This window comes from Asterias amurensis, chromosome 4 (genome assembly GCF_032118995.1).
Source record: "Asterias amurensis chromosome 4, ASM3211899v1".
NCBI lineage: Eukaryota > Metazoa > Echinodermata > Asteroidea > Forcipulatida > Asteriidae > Asterias > Asterias amurensis.
The window spans coordinates 4,035,824-4,058,328 of NC_092651.1; the positions used below are offsets into that span (position 1 = coordinate 4,035,824).

The 22,505-nt window shown below is 38.4% G+C and overlaps 2 protein-coding genes across 7 annotated transcripts in view; one reads left to right on the plus strand and one right to left on the minus strand.

The window, feature by feature from the left end:
• LOC139935696 (stromal interaction molecule 1-like) overlaps positions 1-13,965 on the minus strand; it is a 63,521-nt gene extending 49,556 nt beyond the window's left edge. For both annotated transcript variants that reach the window (XM_071930232.1, XM_071930231.1), the window contains exons 1-3: positions 13,691-13,965; positions 11,559-11,692; positions 4,342-4,456 (exon numbers count right to left, since the gene is read on the minus strand). In XM_071930232.1, coding sequence (XP_071786333.1) covers positions 4,342-4,456; positions 11,559-11,692; positions 13,691-13,832 — 391 coding nt within the window. In that variant the 5' untranslated portion in view covers positions 13,833-13,965. The remainder of the gene's footprint in view (positions 1-4,341; positions 4,457-11,558; positions 11,693-13,690) is intronic.
• Positions 13,966-14,328: 363 nt separating this feature from the next.
• LOC139936590 (steroid receptor RNA activator 1-like) lies at positions 14,329-21,740 on the plus strand. Of its 5 annotated transcripts, none has more exons than XM_071931431.1 (7): positions 14,329-14,383; positions 16,004-16,041; positions 17,098-17,241; positions 17,631-17,869; positions 18,390-18,498; positions 18,761-18,831; positions 19,421-21,740. In XM_071931431.1, the coding sequence occupies exons 2-7, from the start codon at positions 16,023-16,025 to the stop codon at positions 19,862-19,864; spliced, it is 1,026 nt and encodes a 341-aa protein (XP_071787532.1). In that variant the 5' UTR covers positions 14,329-14,383; positions 16,004-16,022; the 3' UTR covers positions 19,865-21,740. The 5 variants fall into 5 exon arrangements, with proteins under 5 accessions (XP_071787532.1, XP_071787533.1, XP_071787531.1 ...); XM_071931430.1 differs by lacking the exon at positions 14,329-14,383 and adding an exon at positions 15,844-15,959 and having other exon boundaries at positions 15,997-16,041; XM_071931432.1 differs by lacking the exons at positions 14,329-14,383; positions 16,004-16,041 and adding an exon at positions 15,092-15,606.
• Positions 21,741-22,505: the final 765 nt, after the last annotated feature.

A 22,505-nucleotide genomic window follows, 5' to 3' on the forward strand; every position in this document is an offset into this window, starting at 1 on the left:
CAGGCATGAAGCCTTTTACTATGCATCTGAAAGCACACACAGTTGTGCAACAAAAGTGTTTTTCTTTCATTATTCTCTTGAAACTTTGATGACCAATTGAGTTTACATTTTCACAGGTTTGTTATTTTATGCACATGTTGGGATACACCAAGTGAGAATTCTGGTCTTTGACAATTACCAAACATATCCAGCAGCTGATTTCACGAGACGCTAGGAATAATCATATCTCGATTTAGGACGAGTAACTAGTCCCAACTTAGGATTAATCTTAAAGGGTGTATGTACTTTTTGTAGGACAAAAAACACAATGTCCACAGATTTACACTAAACTTACACAGTTTGAAGATAATGATAGTAGAAAGCTTCCCTGAAAATATTACGTGCTGAGGTGCTGTAGCTTTTGAGAAATATGTAAATGCTGTAGTTTTTGAGAAATGAGTAAAACAATGTCATGAAAATAATTTTCGTCTCATGAGACCAAAATTATTTGAAGCATTTACAAACATGTTTTCATGACATTTGTTTTACTCATTTCTCAAAAACTACAGCACCTCAGTAAGTAACATTTGAAGGGAAGCTTTCCATTATCATTATCTTCAAACCATGTAAGTTTAATGTAAATCTATGGACATTTTGAAAAAGTACCCAAATCCTTTAAGGTTTGCATGTTCCAGTGCAAGGCTGGGACTTGTCCTATGTCCAAAGATTATTTCAAAGTTAGAGTTTGGTGAAATCGACAGCAGTGCCTTTAACATGGTAACCCACTACACAACCATTTCAACACAACCACTCTAATTTTTATATTGTATATTTCGCGGTTGAAGTCACGGCGCACATCCTCACTAAATTGTGCTGTTGCCATGAAAACAATACTGACGTTTCAATCAGTAGAATGAGCATTCATGCATAGTATTGGATTGATATTCAAAGAACTCATTGATACAGCGGGAAGTTCATACATGTACTGCCTTCAGGCCTCTCTCTCTTTCATGAAGGAAATGTTTTGATTAACGTCATGTATGTCTACCCTTGTCCACTTTTGTTTTTATCAATGATCACGGCTTTTTCATTTCATTTCAAAAACATTTATTTCCACATGGATAAGCACTTGAGAAAAAAAAAATTAATATTTACAAGAAGACTACTAAGTGGCGGCATTACACAAGAAGCTTATAAACAGAATGCCTTAAACACAACAAAAAATATATTTAAATTATAAACAATACTGAAAAAGGAAGACAAAATACTAAAGACAAAACAAAACAAAACAATGAAATAAAATCAGACAAACAAAAGGAGTGGACATAACCTTATCAGACATCAGATATACAAAACATTTACTATTATACAACGACATAGTTAATAAACATGGTAATAAGAGTAAAACAAAGCACAATTAAAACTGCAGTGATGAATTCTAAGACCCAACTATTTAGCACCTTATAAAGGGTTTACAAGGTGCTACGGCGCATACAGCAGCCACAATCAGGAACACTGGGGCAAACCCCTTCTCTTTTTGATAAGTGCACTGGATTCTTTTACACGCGTTACAAAACAAATGGGGCTAGGGATTCAAACCCACACTCTGATGATCTTAACCGCTCGGCCACGACACTTCCAAATACGATGTAATATGTTTTATTAGCATGATCCAGGACTAACAAAGTCTCTCATAAATGACTGCACAGTGTCGATTTACAGACGTCGTCCTCGGAAAACTTTGTCACTGTCTGGCAAAGGTGCTTCCCTGAATGTTATGGCACTCTGTCAGACACTGTCAGAACGTAAACAGGATGCAGTGTAGTGGTTACATTCATTTAGACAGGCCTACTGTACATACAGTATACGCCTCTGTTTAGGCCTTTTTCAAAACCAGGCTCCGTCCTCTCGTCTGAAACCCTGGGCTCGTATACGCAAAGCACCTTAATAAAGAAACAATGCTTGTGCAAAATTTAGAATGTAATTTTTGCGCTTGAAAGTATGCGGAGCATGACGCGTTGTGATCACAATACGCAGAGTGCAATATATAACTGGAAGTACATGTAGGGTATGGCTTACTATCACACTCAGGTTTAAGCATCTGATTGGAGAATTAGCGCGTACTGGAAGATAAATGTGTATATTATGATGTATTACATACAATGAATACATCTGGTACATGTCGTCGAACAGTGTATACACATTGTAAAATATGTATACTTAAAGACACTGGACACTATTGGTAATTGTCAAAGACCAGTCTTCTCACTTGGTGTATCTCAACATATGCATAAAATAACAAACCTGTGAAAATTTGAGCTCAGTTGGTCTTCGAAGTTGCAAGATAATAATGAAGAAAAAAACACTCCTGTCTCACAAAGTTGTGTGCTTTAAGATGCTTGATTTTGAGACCCCAAATTCTAAATCTGAGGTCTCGAAATCAAATTCGTGGAAAATTACTTCTTCTCAAAAACTATGTCACTTCAGAGGGAGCTGTTTCTCACAATGTTTTATACTATCAACCTCTCCCCATTACTCGTAATCAAGAAAAGTTTTACGATAATAATTATTTTGAGTAATTACCAATAGTGTCCACTGCCTTTAATGATTCATACAGTATGTTAGCAATTTATGTACATCACTACAAGTTTACGAGTCCAAGTTCAGACGCATGGTTTTTGTTTTGCATCTAGACATCTATACACACAAACAGCACCAACATCCTAACAGTCTGGCACTAATTAACTGCTGGCAATGCAGTAGTACCATCATGACCAAGGACAGAGGAAATCTATTTCATGTGAATAGAGACAGCGTTCATGATTATGTACCCCAGTAGACGTCATGTACACTACATGTACAGCACATTAGGCCAAATTAAATAAATAAAAATGTTGCTCGTCCCACCCGCTCTGATTTAGAAAACCGCACAATTTTCTTTTTTTTAAGTCCAGACAATCCACTCCAGAAAATTGTTATATAAAAAGTCCATGCTGTTTATTGCATTTATGGCTCTCCATAGTTCAGAAAATCCACTCCAGAAAAATTTTATATAAAAAGTCCATGCTGTTTATTGCATTTATGGCTCTCCATAGTTTTTCAAACTCGGTTGGCAAAAGCCCGGGCTGTGAAAAAAGTAACAACAAATTGGAACATAAAATAATATCAAGGACCTCCCTCACCAATTATTGTTAAAAGTCCAGACGAGCAACATGTTATTTATTTTACTTGGCCTTAATTGTATATCACAGCCATATAGCCATGACAGCATCTTGTTCCTCATATTTCTGTGTGCCATTCAGATACCAGTGAGTTGAGTGCACTTCACGCTTCAATGGACACTTGCCTTTGAGTTGCCCGCCGTGGGCAACAAAAAGTATTTTAAATGAATATAATGGTTGATATAGGGTTAAAAATATGTCTGAAAATTGTGTGGTTTTCTTTTGGCAGGGTTTTTGCTTGTGTTCTTGGAACTGTGCTGTGATCATGAGTGGGTTCAGAGCTGGATCAATCACTGGTGTAAACGCGGCACAGGATCTTGATCTGTGGTCGTGATAAAAATGATGGATCTCAATCCAACTATCTTAAGCTGTGTTCCCATTAGGCTTTTTTTTCCGCTGCAAGGAGAAAAGTTACCGTGTCAGGCTTTAGTGTAATTCTACCGCGCAGTGCCACCTGGACTTTATTCCAGGATGCTTGCAAAGTTTTAATGCGTGGTCGCGGTAGCTTTACAGCACAGAGCTGTTCCCATTGGACTTTGTATTGCCCCTGATTAGCAAGCTTGGGCAATATCACGATATTATTGAATATCGCGATACTAACTTGGAAACAATTTCGATATTGGATCGATTAGGTTTTTATCGATATATCGCGATATATTGCGATATCTCGTGATATATTGCGATATCGATTAAATATCGCAGTATCGGGATGTATTTTCTAGCTGAGACATCATGCACACCATAGGTTTGGAGTAAAACCAGAAGAATAGGTCATTAGAACACCTCTCTCTCACACCTCACCTTCTACAACTTTCACTGGGAGTTTGAAGACTGATGATGTCAAATTTAATTAATCGCGATTATATTGTCGGCGATATATCGTGAATAAAATAAATCGATATCGCCCAAGCTTACTGATTAGTGGTAAGTTGACAGGGATGTCAGTCTACCAGGCATCCCCATTAGATTGAATTTTGTCTTTCTACAGAAAAGTTGCAGTACACTGACTGTAACATACACAGTAAAATGGGAACACCGCTAGAGTAAATTGCAGTGTCATTTAATCCAGCAGTACACCATACCCAAATCATAACAAACAAAACACTCACAGTATCCAGGGGGGGGGGGGGGTTCTACAAACCTTCAGAGTATTTCCATGACATCCACAGGTCATCTACGCTGATGAATTTATCTTCACCATGGAGAGTGTGCTGGCGCTCAAAGTCCGTTTTGTACTGGAGCTCGTCTCGCAGGAACTACAGAAAAATAGAGTTGAAGAAAATGTAAAAATAGCAACAAAAATAAACAGCGGTGGCAGGATATGGAAACTGTTCCCATAATTCCAGGAGGTGAATAAATTTGATACATAACAACATACATGTGGAAGTAAAAATATAAAATGAGTCTGATCACTGTTACTTTACAATGGGAGACTTTTGAACAGTACTTTTTCACATTTCTCGCCAGCAGTGCGCGTGCTCAGACCTACGCGCGCAATACTGTACATGTGCGCGCAACACTCAGAACCGCAATCAAAGGACCATAGATCTTTCCGCAAATACTGGGGCGCGCGTAAAGCTTGGAATTAGGTGCATAGTGGTCTAGCTGGTGATCAAATTTCATCCATAGCTATCCCACAATGCACCTCATTCAACAGTCTGCACTTGCGCAATGGTATTTGCGAAAAAGGTCTATTACATGAGAGTCTGATCCACCAGCGTCTCAAAAGTCTCACATTGTACACAATTGTCATTCACACTAAAACAAGGTAGTCTACAAAACTGAAATCAACCAACAACAAATGCCCCCGGTCTTAGCTTCGATCCACCGAACTTGTTGCCCTTAACCCTTCTGATTCTCATGATTGAAAGTGTAACCTCTGCTCTGTACAATAACATTTTAGGCAGGAAGACCTACATACTATAAAAAACCATGGAGGAAGGGCTCCCTCCATGGTAAATCTATCAGCAAAAACAGATTTTAAACTGATTTTGTGGGGACATCCTTTCTCATTATGAATGTGTATAGGTCCATACCCTGAAATTTCATGCAGGCTGGTCTCTCAGCAGTAGTGTTCCTACACCAGGTATTGCAAATGCTCTTTAACATTGTTGACTTAGGAAAAGTGGCCTTGCCATTTCAGTGAATGAAATATGCAGAACTGACAACTGGTGTTTAGTTCACCCCACTTGCCCTTTGCCATCATGAGGGCTTACAAGTACTTGAGTTCACTAGTTAGAGAACTCAGAGGCGGAAACTGACAATGTACAAGTGAGTTTGTACATTGTACTTTGCACCAAGTGCCGAATGAGCCTAATTCCTTGAAGCGCTATTAAGAACAAGTACTGTACATTGTAAGCACCATTGATGTGTGTGAAAATTCATTAGAAATAATATGTTTTGACACAGCAGTATTGTCCTGTTGTCAAGTTGAAATTGCTTCATTTGTTTGGCAATTTCGACCCAAGTGGAGAATTTTTAGTGTAGCCAAGTTTTGAGATGAAATAAAGTCTCAATATAAATGGTCTTATTTTTTTATTTTTTTTTTTACTAAACATTTGCCTTTGGAAAACAGTTGGAAAAAGAGCCTGGTAATTTTCTGGGCTTTGCCCAAATACATGGTAGATATTATTGTTATAATTGGCGGCATATTGCGCCACAGCAAATAGTAAACTATTACATGGTGCTAAAAAAAGTAGATCTCATAATTCAAAAACCTAGTCCCACGTACCCTGCAGGAAAAATACTGTATGTTTCAGCGCGGTGAGACGCCATGCGGGTGTATAAAGCGCTAACTGTAAATATGGACTATTATTATGATAGAATTCTACAATTTCCTCAGACAGTCAGATATCAAGAAGTTCCCTTTTCCCAGAACAGTCGACACACCTTTCCTTTAAAGATCTGTTTTAATTTCCTTCCTCCATACATTACAGCCTCATTACAGTCCTACCAGTCACAGGGTTCCCAATGTGCTTAAGAATTCAGGGACTACAAAATCAGACTCGATTGGCCTTCATCCAATATGTGCCATCAGGAACTGTTGCCAAGGATTGACAGAACCAATCTGGTGACTTTCATTTTGTCTTAAAGCCATTGGACCCTTTCGGTACAGAAAAAAAAAAAAAAGTTCACAGATTTACAAATAATTTACAGGGTTTACAGAAGGTAATGGTGAAAGACTTCTCTTGAAATATTAGTCCATGAAATGCTTTACTTTTTGAGAAAACGGTAAAACAATATAAATTCTCGTTAACGAGAATTACGGAGTTGTTATAAACACATGTCATGACACGGCGAAACGCGCGAAAACAGGAGTGGGTTTTCCCGTTATTTTCTCCCGACTCCGATGTCCGATTGAGCCTAAATTTCCACAGGATTGTTATTTTATATATAAGTTGTGATACACGAAGTGTGGGACTTGGACAATACTGTTTACCGAAAGTGTATAATGGCTTTAAAGACAGTGGACACAATTGGTTATTGTCAAAGACTACCTTCACAGTTGGTGTATCTCAACATATGCATAAAATAACAAAGCTGTGAAAACTTGAGCTCAATCGGTCATCAAAGTTGCGAGATAATAATGAAAGAAAATACGCCCTTGTCACACGAAGTTGTGTGCTTTCAGATGCTTGATTTCGAGACCTCAAATTCTAAATCTGAGGTGTCGAAATCAACCTTGGGGGAAATTTCATTCAGAGGGAGCCCTTTCTCACAATGTTTTATACTATCAACCTCTCCCCTTTAGTCGTTACCAAGTGAGGTTTTATTGCTATAATTATTTTGAGGATTTACCAATAGTGTCCCCTGCATTTAACCAAGAGGTTCCAACCTGCACTGTGGGTGTGCACAAAAAAAATCAGTATTCACAGACTCTGCAGTAGACATCCTGTGAAAAAAAATACTGCAGTGTACAGTTTTGGCAATAATACGCAATGACTGATAAAACCAAAACCAGACCAAGCATCCAACTGGCAAAGACTTTCAGCAAAACTGTACACTTCGGGTATTACTGTAAGATTGAATTGGAAGACTACTCTACAAGTTTGATCGTGATTTGATGTCAGGATGTTCACAATCATCCTGTTCTACATGTACATGGACATGTTCCAAACTTCAACCGAATGAGACCGATACCAAGGTCTAGACCAATAACAAGGCAACAAAGACCACTGCCTCCATGTCCTCTAGGCATCAGCAGAGGCCTAATAATTCCCCCAATCATCTGCCTCCCTGATGCTGGTCATTATTTCATCTGCAATTTGCCTCCCTTCCTTCCTTAACTTCCAACATTCTCAACTAAATGCATTATCATCTGGAAAGAATCAACCTTGATTACATCGATGCATGCATCACATGTTTCCCTGAACTTCAGTGCTACTGCATAGTTTCCATGGCAACCCTCCAGGTCTATCCCGACGTATTTATTGGCGTCCATCAAAGCAGTGTAGAGCATGTTCTTAAGTGCTTGACATTTTTTTAATCGTGGCTGTCATCGGCAACATCGGGATATATCAAAACCTGGCACTTGGTGATCATTATCGAGCCCTCATAATTCTTCTTGAGAGTTTTCGTTGAAAAATGTGTTGCCATGGATACCAGAGAGTTACAAAGTCAGACAGGCAATTCAGTGAACAAATCAACTCATCATTTTCCTCAAAAAAGGTCTCACAAGTGTCTTTTTAAATCTATGGAGATAATGTCTGCAAGACAAAGGTTTTACTTTTACACTGGACGATTTTTTTACCCAGAATAAATCAAAATAATAATAACAACGAAGTGTTACATACTTTTCTATTAACAAGGAACTTAAGACGCTATGAGTACTCATTCAGCAGCCACAGGGGCGAACCCTTTCTTTTTTTAAATAAGTGCACTATGCTCTTTTACAAGTTACACAACACATGGGACCAATGCCTTTATGTCCCATCTGAAAGAAGAAGCAATTGTTTCAAGTGTCTTGCCTTAGGACACAAGTTTCACGCCTGGGGATTTGAAGTTCACGACAATACATTTCAGTCCGACTTTTACAATGCTTTAACAATCAAACATAACTGCAATCAGTGGAGCACGAATATCTTCTGCGACCTCTTTCGGCCTGTAAGTGTGTTAGTTTTACATCACGGTCGCAGTTAAGTTGACAGGAGGGTCAGTTTACCCTGTGTCCCCATTGGATTTAAAGTTGTTATTCTACAGAAAAAAATTGCAGCACTTACAATAATTAATAGGTATATTATAAAGCGCCTTTAACAAAGATCAAAGCGATGCACAATAACAAGAACAATATGAAGAAACAAGAAAAAACAAAACAAAAACAGGATTAACGGTGAGGCTGGCTGAAAAAGTAGGGTTTCAGGTTTTTCTTGAAGATGGCAAAAAAAAGTCCAGTCTGAACACGGCTGTAGACAAGTGCTAAGTGTGTAATGTACGAACATCCTTATTGGAACATCTACAGACTCGATGGTCTCTACAGAAAGCTGCAAACAACCAATTAGGGTCTTATCATAGGATACCTTAGTAGTTTAGAAGGCATACAATGTGAACTGAGCACACATTTGCCAAGCTCTATCAACATTAATCTATCTATAATCTGTCAGGCCTAATGGTCAATTGTTTAATTTAATGGGCACAATCAGGACAGTAACCATGGTTACTGCATGTACATAATGCTGGAGTCTGTTCAATAGTGTCTACAGGTATCTATGAAAACTGCTAGCCTCAAAATTAGTTTTTGTTTTCATTGCTCAGTTTAAGCATTGTATCCACTTGGCCATTTGCAAACTTTAATGTGAACTGAATTGGTCTAACCCCTACACCATCCTGGACACCTGTGGATTTTGCAGAAAATGACACCCAGTCAGTCACAAGACAAAAAATCTAATTCTATAATATTATAGTGTTGCACAGATACCAAACAAATACTGGAATAATTGCTTGTTAATAGGGCCATAGTGTGAATTTCATGTACACGAAAGATGCTTGCTTTGCAGTGAGGGCACCATCTAAGAAGCAAACCAACTCATTTTGTAAACACTACAAGTAGGCCCTAAATATAAAATTTAAAAAAATCACAATTTAACAGTGTACATGTAGTTCCATATTTTTATAGGAAAATGTAAACAACTGGTGCATTATGGGCAACTGTTACTGTTTTTGACCAATTTCTATTTCTACATTATTGATGGTGGACTGTTTATTTTTGCAGCTCATAGTCTGGCTGTCTGGTTCTTGATGCATTTAAGTAGTTGTGTAAGAGATTACGTTCAATGCAAAAAAGAAAGCTAAAGAATTGCCCTTGAACAATACTTGCCAAAAAATAATGGCAAAAGAAAAATCTCTAATGATTTTTATTTTGTCAGAAAGTATGGCAGTGTAAGTTTAGGAAGGTCTTCATTGTATGGTATTGTACTTCACTGTATGGTATTGAACTTGGTTGGTTTGTTCAATGGACCTGGCCTTCAGCTCGGTCCATTTAGGCAACCATCCACCAACATGGTCATTACCACGCAGTGAGGACTGGATCCTCACACTTTTATTGCCTAATTTAAATTTTTCCCATAAAAATTTTATTTCTATACTGATCCATAAAATTGTTGGTTCTAAACATGTTTTAGTCTATAGAGCACTTATCTTTAACTACAGTCATAATGATATTTTCCAACCAAATCTCTTCAAATTGTATTGAATCACAAAGCTTTACATTTATCTGCAACGGCAAAACACTATACCAGCATGAACAATAATCTAGATGTGTACATCATTGTATAAAACCTTGTTCACAATTATGTGCAAAGTAAACTACACAAAAGAACTCTCCATATCTAATTAACACTTCAAAAGGTGTCAACAGATAATAATGTTTATTGCATTGTCATGAAAATTTGTGTTAAACCTTTCCCAGAAATTGTACAACAACTGATGAATGATAACATCAGACTGAATTGAAGTAAAATATATAATGGCAGTACAGTGGACCAACACAGGTGTACACAGTTGTGTACAAAGTGCATGGATGGATATCGCACATTCGCTAAATCCATACTTAGGAGTTAGGAAAATGTTGGAAATAAATAGTAGTAAAGTAAAGTGTAAAAATGATATAGAAAACATGTTAACTGTGTCCTAACGTTGAGTACAACACAGTGTACATATTGTAGTATTTGATTTGACCGTTTCTACTTCAGTGCAAATTCTAAATCATTCTATTCTAATCCATTGATTTCTATTGATTCCATACTATAGACTGCCAGTGGGCCTTGACCGTAGTGAGCTGCAGTACACGTCATCATTGAGGGCTTTCTCAGGTATCAATACACATTATAACACAAAAAAAAAAAAAAAAAAATCAAAGCAGAAAAGAATGCTACTACCTGACTTGGATAATTTATCATTTAAAAATAATAACAAAGGTTATTTTTGTGGCATTTAAGAGAGATTTTCCTTGACCTACATTGGATGTACAACCTAACAGCTCTCTATTTTTGAATGTGCTTTTGTATCAAGAATTTAGAGTTTTGGGGAAGTACTGAGTATGCAGTGCTAACACACATCAATGTATGAATTTCTTTGTTTAATTTATAACTTTGACCTAAGTGCCCGTTCCAAAATGGAGATGGCCATGCTCTCTAAAGGATAAAATTCTAGATTTGAGCACCTCGGTCTGTTCTCGCGACATTGCTTATAGTCGAGTCAGGACTACCGTTTTTCAACTACCCGGTTCATCATGCCGCCATGACTACTTCAAAAATAGTCGCGACTACTACAAAAATAGTCTCAACTACTACACAATCAGTTGTGACTACCGGGGCCCAATTTCATGGCTCTGCTTACCGTAAGCACAGAATCGGCGCTTACGGAAACATGGAATACTGTGCTTACGGCAAGCGTATTTCACGGGTTAGCGGCGAATTTGGGCTTCTGCGCTTGCGTACTTCACGTTACTAGGCATTCTACGCTTACAAGGCTAGCGCAGAAATTCGGCGCTTGCACGTAAGTGGGGAATCGTGATCGTAAGCGCAGAATTCGCCGGTAAGCAGAGCCATGAAATTGGGCCCTGTAGTGTCGTGACTACTTTGTGAACTTATTTTGTCGCTCACAGGGTCAATATAACTTACTTACGAAACACAATCAGACATCAGTGTCACAATCCTTCAATCCTTTCAGTGTGAATTTTACTACTTGCGCCTTCGGCAAACATTATGCTGCAATACATCTTGGGAATTAAAAATTAGTCTTGACTAGTGTCAAAGTCGGGACTCTTTGAGGCGTGACTAGGGGAAGAGTAAATTTCACTAGTCGCCCAGGACTAGTTAGTTCATTATCAAACATAACACTGAGTATTGATCCAATAGTTACCTCATCGCTTTCCGAGAGATCCACATTGCCGTTGTGGTCATCATCAATCTGTCTGTGAATGGACTTGATGGCCTCTATGCCTTGCATATCTTTCTCAGTGTCTCGTTGACATACTGTGTCACCTGGGGAACATTCTGTGTAAAAGGAAAGCAATTCAGAAGTGTAGGATATTTTAACTTCAATGAGGGCAATTCACAATACATCAACCACTTCAGTATACCCGGTGAGGTTTTCCCCCCGAAGCAGTCTACTAAAAGCAGACACATCGCGACTCAGTATGTACAGCTGCTCCCTCTTAACTTACTAAGCTTGCATATATCACTCCTTACCAACCTAATCGCACACTCCGTTCCATATATACCTCTATCAGTACCCGATGAGGCCAGTTTCCCCAAAAGCTGTCGACTTAAATCATACACGCGCAGTTCTGCATTGTAGGCAGTTTGGGACCCTATTAAAGGGACTGTGTCGCTTTGGTGTTCCTGGTCTAATCACAGCATATAATTTTGGGGGCTTATCATCCTTACTCGAAGCTAAGAGCTGAATTACGAAGGACGCAGCTACAACGTGTTCGAGAAGCAGGCATGCAAGGGTGCCTTTGGCTGCCAGCCACATCGACCCATTATGACCACGGAGCACAGCCAAGATCGAAAGTGTTTGATTTTTCCCCAAGGGAGGAAAACTGGATGGTCTGGAAAACAGCAGAGAACCAACGCACAACTCAACTCACATATGGCCCCGGCCGGGAATCGAATCAGGGTCACCTTGGTGAGAGGCGAGCGCTTTACGCACACGCCAACTATGCCACCCAAGGCACTTAGTAAACCATTTACCAGGTGCTATGTATAAGAAATATAATAGATTATACTTCAAAATAATCTCCATATACCGTGCAGGAAAAAATACTGTGTACATGGAGAGTGCACGCTCACATGCAGTGACCAGGTAGCTGGGTTAGAGTTCAAAATTCTGTGTTCAGCCAAAGGCCTGCTTTGAGTATGGGGACACAGGACCTTCAACTAGTCTGGCCAATTCCAATACGAATATCTCAGGATTCTATGTCTTAGGACAAAATTTTAATACATGTTTTATAATATTTAAAATTGAATGAGATTTTTTTTTATTTTGCACGCTAGCTTCTGAATACTAAATAAAATACCAACCACTGAAAGTGTTGGAAACATGACGTCGCTCCAATGTCGTGCATGCATTACCACTGTAAATTGCGGTGAGTACAATTTCATGCCTGGTAATGCATCTTAAACATAAGGAGAGGGTAGGCAGTTTTGAAGGTAATTCGTTGGGTATTTCCGTCATTTTTGTGTGACAGCCAAATGTTGCTTCACCTCAGACTCATTAAAAAATTCGCTGGGGCGCTAGTACAATCGAGAATGTCAGAATTTCGAAAAAGGAGTACAGCGCCCTAGTTACTGGGTCTAGTTCGATAGACAGACGTTTTTTTTATTTTTTTTATCATAAAGTTAATGATTGTGTGACAATTTTCCTGTTATCCTACCACTGGAAACCCACGACACCAGGATATCAACGTTTATTCTTTGAGACTTTGTTCACCAACCCACGACCAAACTTCAGAGTAGTTGCGACAACGTAAGTCTCCCGACGGCCAATGCCACTGGAGGAGGGTTACGTTATCGCAACTTACTTCGGAGCTGCCATGGCTGCTGCTTTTTTATTTCTAATTATTAGGCCTATAATAAGCACAACATAAAAACTCCAGTAGCTAAGAACATGATTATTAATATTATGCTCATCAGAATCAGATTAACTGACGGTTACCAGCCAAAGTACCATGCCACCGCCTAATATTTTGTACATTTGTGACTGGTGTTTGGTGGTAGTATAGTAATAATAATAGTATGCAGCTCAACTGCTAAGATGAGAAAATCATTCATGTTTTTGAAATATTCTGCAAAAACTTAAATTTAAAAAGCAAATTTTGAACAGACCTAACTAGTCCTAAGCACAGAAATAAACCAAGTAAACCACTTTACCGAGACATGTAATCCCATTGTGTCACAGGCTTTTAAACTATGCATGAACACAACACTCAACAAGGTTACACTAGTAATTGTAACAGAGAAATGTCGGGAAAATACCGCATAGGCGCCTACCTGTTAATTTCACACGGGAGCGTATTCCTTGATTTTGTTCCGAAGAAGTTGACGTTTGTTGGCCGTTCGATATCACACACAACAGCAGGCACAACCATACGCCAAGGGGCGCTGGATTCGCAAACAAAGTTAATGTCATCATTACGGCTGTTTATCGTTGCACAAAATGTACCATAAATGTTGCCAACATTTCCTCAAATTCATGTGAAATTTTAGGAATATCGACGTGGTCAAATTTAAGCGACAACACTTTTGAGACGACACCAAAATGACAAACCTTTTCTATATTTAGAAGGCACACGTTGAACGCGCCCTCACCCGGTTGTGCGCGGCCAATTCTTTTTAGAGCCCAAAGTTTCTAACGGTATTATAACAATGCTAGGCGCAAAATAGCGCAAAGACGGGCGCAATGTAAATGCTGTTCAATTTACCGCCATGACACCCCCACAAAATAACCATAAAAACATCAATTTATACCAACAATGCAATTTTGTTAAACTTTAATTTACAACAAATGTCTAAAATTATCTAAATAATAGTTTGGGTATTAAAAACTAAAAATTATTATAGTTTTTGTTTTAATTATATCATTTTAGTAACTGTTAACAAAGGAGTAACAATAATCTATTAAACCCATGTCCACATCGCACCGTCTGGAAATTCGGCAAAACTTGATTGGCCACATGTTGTGAAGTAATTTATTATTCCATCCTAGACCCAGTAACTGGGGCGCTGTACTCCTTTTCAACAATTTTTGACTTTATCTGTCGTACTAGCGCCCCAGGGAATGGCACAGAATTTTAACGAATACCCAGTTTTTCGCGACACCCAGCCACAAAAAATGCCTCAAAATGACAAAAAGACCAAACAAACTAGCTCAAAAATCGCCTACTCTATTCTCGATACGTCTAGGATGTAACATCAGGCATTTAATTGTACTCACAATCATTTTTTTAAACTCCAAATCGATGATTTTTAACTCCGCATCGTGGAGCGATTGACAAGTCTGCGATTTTCGGATGTGTATGGTAACGAAACATGGCGTCGCGTTGTGGGTGGATGTCCATCAACGGCTGTTTAATGCTACACTTGTTACAGGCGTTGCAGCGAATGCTATACATTGTACACGGGGATGGGTACAGGCGCTGCAGCTAGCGAGTGCCCACGTGCGTTCAATCATGGTCAACGTAACTTACACGGTACCGGGTTGTTGGAAAATTATCAGAAAGGGGGTGAAAGGTTCTCAGAAAGGGAATATTGTCTGAAAGAGGGGATTTTTCTGGTCTGAAGTCTGCTGGATGAAGCTGGATGGTTCTGGATGAAGTCTGCTGGTCTGGATTTTTCTGGTCATCGCCCCCCCCCCCCCCAAAAAAAAGGAAAAAACGAAAAAAGGGGAAAAAAGATGATAAATAAATAAAAAAAAATTCTACAGTGACACTGGCAGCACTAAACATTATAAGAAGCAATTTAACCATGCACAAAAATCGTAGGCCTAGATGAAGTACAGCGGTTTTTATTTATTTATCATATTTTTCCCCCTTTTTTTTTTTTTTTTCTTTTTTTTTGGGGGGCGATGACCAGAAAAATCCCCTCTTTCAGACAATATTCCCTTTCTGAGAACCTTTCACCCCCTTTCTGATAATTTTCCAACAACCCGGCACCGTGTAAGTTACGTTGACCATGATTGAACGCACGTGGGCACTCGCTAGCTGCAGCGCCTGTACCCATCCCCGTGTACAATGTATAGCATTCGCTGCAACGCCTGTAACAAGTGTAGCATTAAACAGCCGTTGATGGACATCCACCCACAACGCGACGCCATGTTTCGTTACCATACACATCCGAAAATCGCAGACTTGTCAATCGCTCCACGATGCGGAGTTAAAAATCATCGATTTGGAGTTTAAAAAATGATTGTGAGTACAATTAAATGCCTGATGTTACATCCTAGACGTATCGAGAATAGAGTAGGCGATTTTTGAGCTAGTTTGTTTGGTCTTTTTGTCATTTTGAGGCATTTTTTGTGGCTGGGTGTCGCGAAAAACTGGGTATTCGTTAAAATTCTGTGCCATTCCCTGGGGCGCTAGTACGACAGATAAAGTCAAAAATTGTTGAAAAGGAGTACAGCGCCCCAGTTACTGGGTCTAATTCCATCCAGTAGTGGACAAATCCACAAAATAAGCTTTCTTTTGTAATAGCAGGAAGCGTTTCATCATGCTTGTTGAAGTAAGATAATGATACATCTCACTAAATTGATTAAAATCACGGAGGAAACTAAAATAAACTGATTTTTTTTTTTTTTTTTGGTGAAAGAGGATAAAACAAATTCAAGATGGCGGAGACTAGACCGGGTGAGTGGTTGACTAATGTGACAGCTGACACCGACACTAGACAGTGACAAAGTGATACACTGACACTGACAACCCTGACATGATTGTTTTAAGTCGTTCCGCAAAGATCATTTCTTTCCGTCCGTCCTCTCAAATAAAAATCTTAATAAGTTTTGCAACCGAACCGAACTAAAAAAAATTAAAATAAAGAGGGTGGCCACGTTGACGTTTTTACTGAACTGAAGTGAAAACAACAAACAAATAATGTGAAATTGTTTATGTAAATATGTCCACTGGATCCTGCCCTAGGATGGGGTACAATGAGTGAGCTGTCAATGTCATAACAAACTTTGGGCCCCCTTTTTAATATTTCCCATTAATTTTGTCTAAATGAAATTGAAATGCTAAATTGTATTTCTATTTGTTTACCAACCAAGTAAAATTAAAAAGGGATATTACGATTAATAATATTATTATTCTACATATATTTATTATTATTATTAATAATATAACCGCCTACATGTCCATCATTCATTCGTAAACAAATGAGCATAATGAAACACTTACACCCGTGGGGTGGGGCATTGGGGTTAGCATAAACAAGGGTAGTTGCGATAACGTAACCCTCCTCCAGACGGCCGCCAGGGTTACGTTATTGCAACTAAAACAAGGGGTAAGTTGCGATATTCATAACCCTCCTCCCCATACGGCAAGGAGGAGGACACGGTAGGAGGGGCACAACAGCAACTAGCATGGGGTAGGTGTTCGGACACACATCACACCATCCAATCCAATGTGTACATGTATTGAGAAGGGGTATGATGACATAAGTTTAATATTAATACCAAATAGAGAGTGGGTAACTTTCCGTACAGCGCCACGACTTTTTCACTAATTTTTACAAAAAGGGATATCTCATTGAGGTAAATTAAATACTATATTATTTCATATCGAATGAAAAAGTGGTGGCGCCGCCATACGGAACCTTTTCCTAGAGAGTTATCTTAAATCCGAAATAAAGTATTTTACAACGAAATTGAAACACTTTAACTTCTAATTCTATGACTGTCGTTAAAGGAAATCCGGATCGAGGATGGAATGATCCACCGATGTTTCTCTACAACTCGGACGGCAAGGTACAGCCCTCGACAAGAAAGAATCCTCTCACACAACGGGTCGGAGTACATCAGAGTTATACAAGTAAAACACCAACTCCAGCAGGTAATTATAAAAACAGTGGAATAATTTGGAAGGAAGTTGGAATAATTCAAAAGACTGTTTTACTCCCCAAAATAACTATGTAACTTTTTAGGGATACACAATGTGTACAAGAACTAACTTGAAATATATAAGGGGTTTGATTATGGCATCATCACACCACACCAATGAGGACGCCTACCATTGGCTGGAAGGATCAAGTCTAGGAAGATTTCCAAATTCCACTTTCAAACAGAGTGGGATGGAGACGGATTGATCTGAAGAAGCCAGTCACGCTAAATCTCCGCGTTGCAGCAGAAGAAAAAGTCTAATGGCAACACGGTTTTAGTCAAGTCAAGTATTTGAGAACTCAACATTTATAAACCTTTGCTCTCTCTTCTTTATCACAACAGGAACAGGAATCCATCCATGCCTAGCTACCAATCCCCCCACAGGTCCTTCTGGACCTCCTCTTATACCATTCACGCCTTCATCGACTGTGCACAGTTCTACCTCCGCTATAAGGTCAAATGAAGGTCAAAATGAGGTCAAAGTTCAAGAGGATAAACCCCTAGAACTATCAGATGGTGATTGTGATACTTCTGTGGCTAAACTGAGAAGTGTGCTTCAACTTTGCAGTGAAAAATTAAAGGTGAAGTTTATTTCTAACTAGGTTTTTATTTTCATTTTTAGGTATTCATTTCATAAATAAGGATGAGTTATAAACCTCATTTTTTTTCTCATGAAGTTTAAATCATTGGTTTGAAAGAAGTTCATATAATAAATAATAACACTAACTAGTTCTTATATAGCACATTTCACAGTAACCATCTTAATGCGCTTTACATTAGTGCCCTGGTCATTGGGCCAATAGCCTTTCTTTGATCTTTCTTAGCTCCCTGTGGAGTAAACATCCTAGGCAACCGTAGAGCTCCAAAGGCTTTTTCATACACAATATCAACCTCTACCCTCGCAGGTACCCATTTATACCCCTGGGTGAAGAGAAGCAATTCAAGTATCTTGTTCAAGGGCACAAGTGCAACGAACCCACACGCTGATGACTTAACCACCAGAACTTGAATTTGATGCTCTTAACCACCCGGCTATGATACCCTACTATCTATATGTTTATTTGAGTGTGTCGTTGTTAATATTTGATTGTTTTTAAATAGGCTCGCATTGCAGATGATATTAAGAGAAAGATAGATGTACTAGAGTCGGCTTGGAACACTGGCAAGCTCTCTGAGGCTGTACAGCAGCGGATGGCAAGACTATCTCAAGGTTAGTTTAATGACTAATGAAGATTGTATAATAAAACACAGGTTTTCCTTTAGACAAGTCTGTTTTTGAACCAGCCTTGGTAATTTACAAATACAAGGAGTAAAATAATTCAAAGTGAAAACTTATTTATCAGATTTCCTGAAGAAGAAAAAAAACCTGTGTTCTTATATTATCAACAGCTCTCCATTGCTTGTTACCATTGAGTAATTACTAATAGTAATTACCAGTGCCTTTAATGTTAACTGAATGATCTTTTTCACAGCTCTATCTGAGAGAGATTACAGCAAAGCTCATGATGTCCACCTATCTTTGATGGTTGACTTTGTATCAGAGGTAATGCTTAAAAAATTTCTACTTCCTCCATTCTAAAATGTGTTTGATTCTGCTCAATGGGAGACTTTTGAGATGCTGGCTGTAGCAGCCATCTGTATTTTTTGTGGCTCTGAGCATTTGCGCACATGCGTATGTAGGTCTGAGCACGCGCACTACTGGCGAGAACTGTGACAAAGGACTGTCCAAACGTCTCCCATTGGAAAGGATAACTAGTATGCCTTTCCATAAAAATGAATGCTGTTTAATATTTAGCGAAATAGTAGCTGAAATAGGGCTGAGAATCATTGCTGACAGACAGTCAGAAACTTGGATTCAAGTTTTGGAGATTGTGTTGGTTCTGAAAAAGAATCTGTGGTTATTGACTCAACGTTTCAATCAGTATGCTCTGATTGTCTTCACGAGAATGCTGGACATTGAGTTGTCAACCACCGGCTCTTTGCAGAACCAACACTACTCAAAAGGAGATATTCACATGGTGTTGCCACAAACCTCTTTTAGTCATGTTAGTTACAGTACCGCCATGCAAAGTTTGAAATCCTACCTACCGTAAGATTGACGTATGAAAAACACTTTCTTCTTCCTTCGCTAGGTGATTCAATGGATGGTGGGGATTAAGCGCCTCATCATGGAGGCACGTTCCATCCTTCCTCGCGTCCCAACACCTCCTCCTGAGACAACTGGACCGGAACCCGAGACCGATGGTGAGGCGATTGCCAAGGGAGAACTGAATCAAGAACAATCTGTCGATGAGTTGGTGTCTCCATGCTCGTTGTTGAAGGTCGATGCCAAGGAAGAACTGAATCAAGACCAGTCTGTTGATGAACTGGTGCCTCCATGCTCGTTGTTGAAGGTCGATGATGAAGAGTGTAAACCAAGTGATGAGGAGACTGTTCAAACTGAAAGGGATGAGAAACGGATACCGGATGAAGATGAGTTGGATCAAGCTAAGAGTTCTGTCTCGATACCTCCCGACTTAAAGATGAGTAATGAGAAGGAGACTGATGAGTCAGCCAATGAGATAGAGAGATTGTAACCATGGCGATTGTAAACAACTCTTAATGTGTGCTGCTGAGGATACTAGTACTATTCACTTTTGTTAGGGTATTATTAATAATAATAATAATACCAAAACTTATAAAGCGCCTTAATCATATTGACATGCTCTAAGGCGCCGAACATAACACTGGTCAAAAACCAAGCAGGTACAGTTGCATAGACAAATTCAAAAATAAGAAACTGAATAGGCATTCCAAGTAAAGGGTTCAAAAAAGCCTCCCGTCATTTGGCGAGCTAAGAGACTAACCAGAGGTAATAAGACATCTTAATAAAAACGAAATTGGGGGGGGGGGTGGTAGCAGTTAAGAACAAAGAAATATTATTATTGTGGGCCTTTATACTTAAACCAGTTAATTACAGTACAGGCTGAATTGTGTTTTATTTATTTTTTGCCTGTGATTTTTTTTTCACAGAACTCGGGGAAAGTACCAAGTATACAGTGCTACCACATTGGTGTATATGGGTTTAAAACAATCAAAAATTTATATTGAAAAATATATATATTAGAAATAGACATAAAGTAGACAATTTAAAACCTGCTTTATGTGAAAGTTCAAAGACTGATTTAAAGTCACCTGGAAGTGGTATTTTTTCAAAATAAAGCTTTTGTCACTAATATATGTGTTTTGATGAGTGGAATGTGAATAAACAGTTAACTAAGGTTTTAAAAAATCAGTTCTTATGTTATTTACAAACTTAAGAGTAGATTCTGACCCGAGAGGGCGCTGTTCGTGACGTCAATCGAGGCAGACTTTGCCTGTAATGCGTAGAGTAAACACAATTGCAAAGTACATGTACGGACCAAGTCGTGAGTTTGTACATTTCAAAAAAAAAAAATTGTTTTTTTTCCGGCAATGCCGACCAGGTGTATTGCTGCTGAATGCAGAAAAACACTTTTTGAAATGTACCAACTCACGACTTGGACGTACATGTACTTTGCACATGTGTTTACTGCACGCATTGCAGGTAAAGTCTGCCTCGATTGACGTCACAAAAGGGGTAGGCGGAGTCAGCCCCCCAAACAACTTTATATATTTTTTAAACATATAAATCGTGACAAACAATTATTAAAAAAATTGTTTTATTGTTCGTAAGCATATACTCTTATGTTTGAAAGAAAACAAATTATATTTCCAGGTGACTTTAAATAAGAGTATTATTTATGTCAAATATAGTTTTATAGTTTTATACATTGTTTATCAATGTTCATAGGTTTCTTTGAGCTCATTAGGGGTAGATGGCTTGGCTGAGGGCATCAATGCCACTGGGTCTAGGGGTTTAAGTTTGAGACAACTGGGTACAATTTCATAGAGCTGCTTAAAATAGTTTTTGCCAGAAGAAGGTTTCGATCCAAAATACCACATCACTTGTACCATTTATGACTAGTTTCCTGAAACATTTTACATATCATAAAGCTATTAAGCAAAATATGAAATTGTGCTCTGGTCTAGATTGTGGAAAGTCCAGGCTTGGAGTCCTGTGGCTATTTCATGTTTGTTAACCGGCCTGAATTATAAACATTTCTTTTTTAGAATCAATTTATAAAGCAATTACCAGCAAACAAAGACTCACAAGAAACTTTTGAAAAGGTTATTTTTTATTAATGTTGCTACACATTGGTTTTAATAATAAAAGTTATAATAAAAATAGTATTTGTAAAGCGCAAAAAGCCTCTAAGCGCATAAAAGAACAAAAAATACACAATGAGAGAAAGATACAAGATACAAATAAGCAAAAAAAAAAACACCACAAAAACAGCTTTAAACAAATAAGTTTTCAATAATGTACAATGTGTCAACCATGAATATTTAAATAGTGTAGCATAAAGAACAATATTATTTATAAAAATATATTAATAAAAACTATGAGTCATGGTTGTGAAATAACTTGCTTCACTATGATACCATTTTTGTTGTGTTAATTGACTTTTTTGTTTCTCATATGTAACAGTTATAAATACACGTTTTTTTTATCGCCGTGCAGTTAGGGAATCTTTACAAATGCATAAGGGTAGACTTTTTTGGATCGTTCAATTGTAGTAATCCTATATGAATACAATACAACTTATCTCTGAAAATTTCATTTCAAAAGCTGATATAATTTTTGGGATTTTGTTGCTGGTGCAGGAGGTCCATGCAGGAAGACTATCTGGGCTACACAACCTCATGAAATGTTTCTCAAATTGAAATGTTTTGAGTCCCTCTCTATAAAACCATGTTCCTTCGAAGGTAATTGTATCTCAAAATTTATAAATTATCATCAGCTGCACTGCTTCTCTTACCATGGAGGAAAGAAGTTTTTATGGTCAGTAATTTTGAAGTAACTTTACCAAAGAGTACCTATTATTTACCCCTCCTTTAAAGGAACACGTTGCCTCGGATCGGTCGAGTTGGTCTTTGAAAAGCGTTTGTAACCGTTTTTTATAAAATGCATATGGGTAGAAAGATGTTGTAAAAGTAGAATACAATGATCCACACAAACATACCTCGAAAATGCGTGGTTTTCCTTTTAACTCGTCGACTAATACGTCGGCCATTTATGGGGGTCAAAATTTTGACTCCCATAAATGGCCGACCATGTTAGTTCGCACAGTAGAAGGAAAACCACGCAATTTGGAG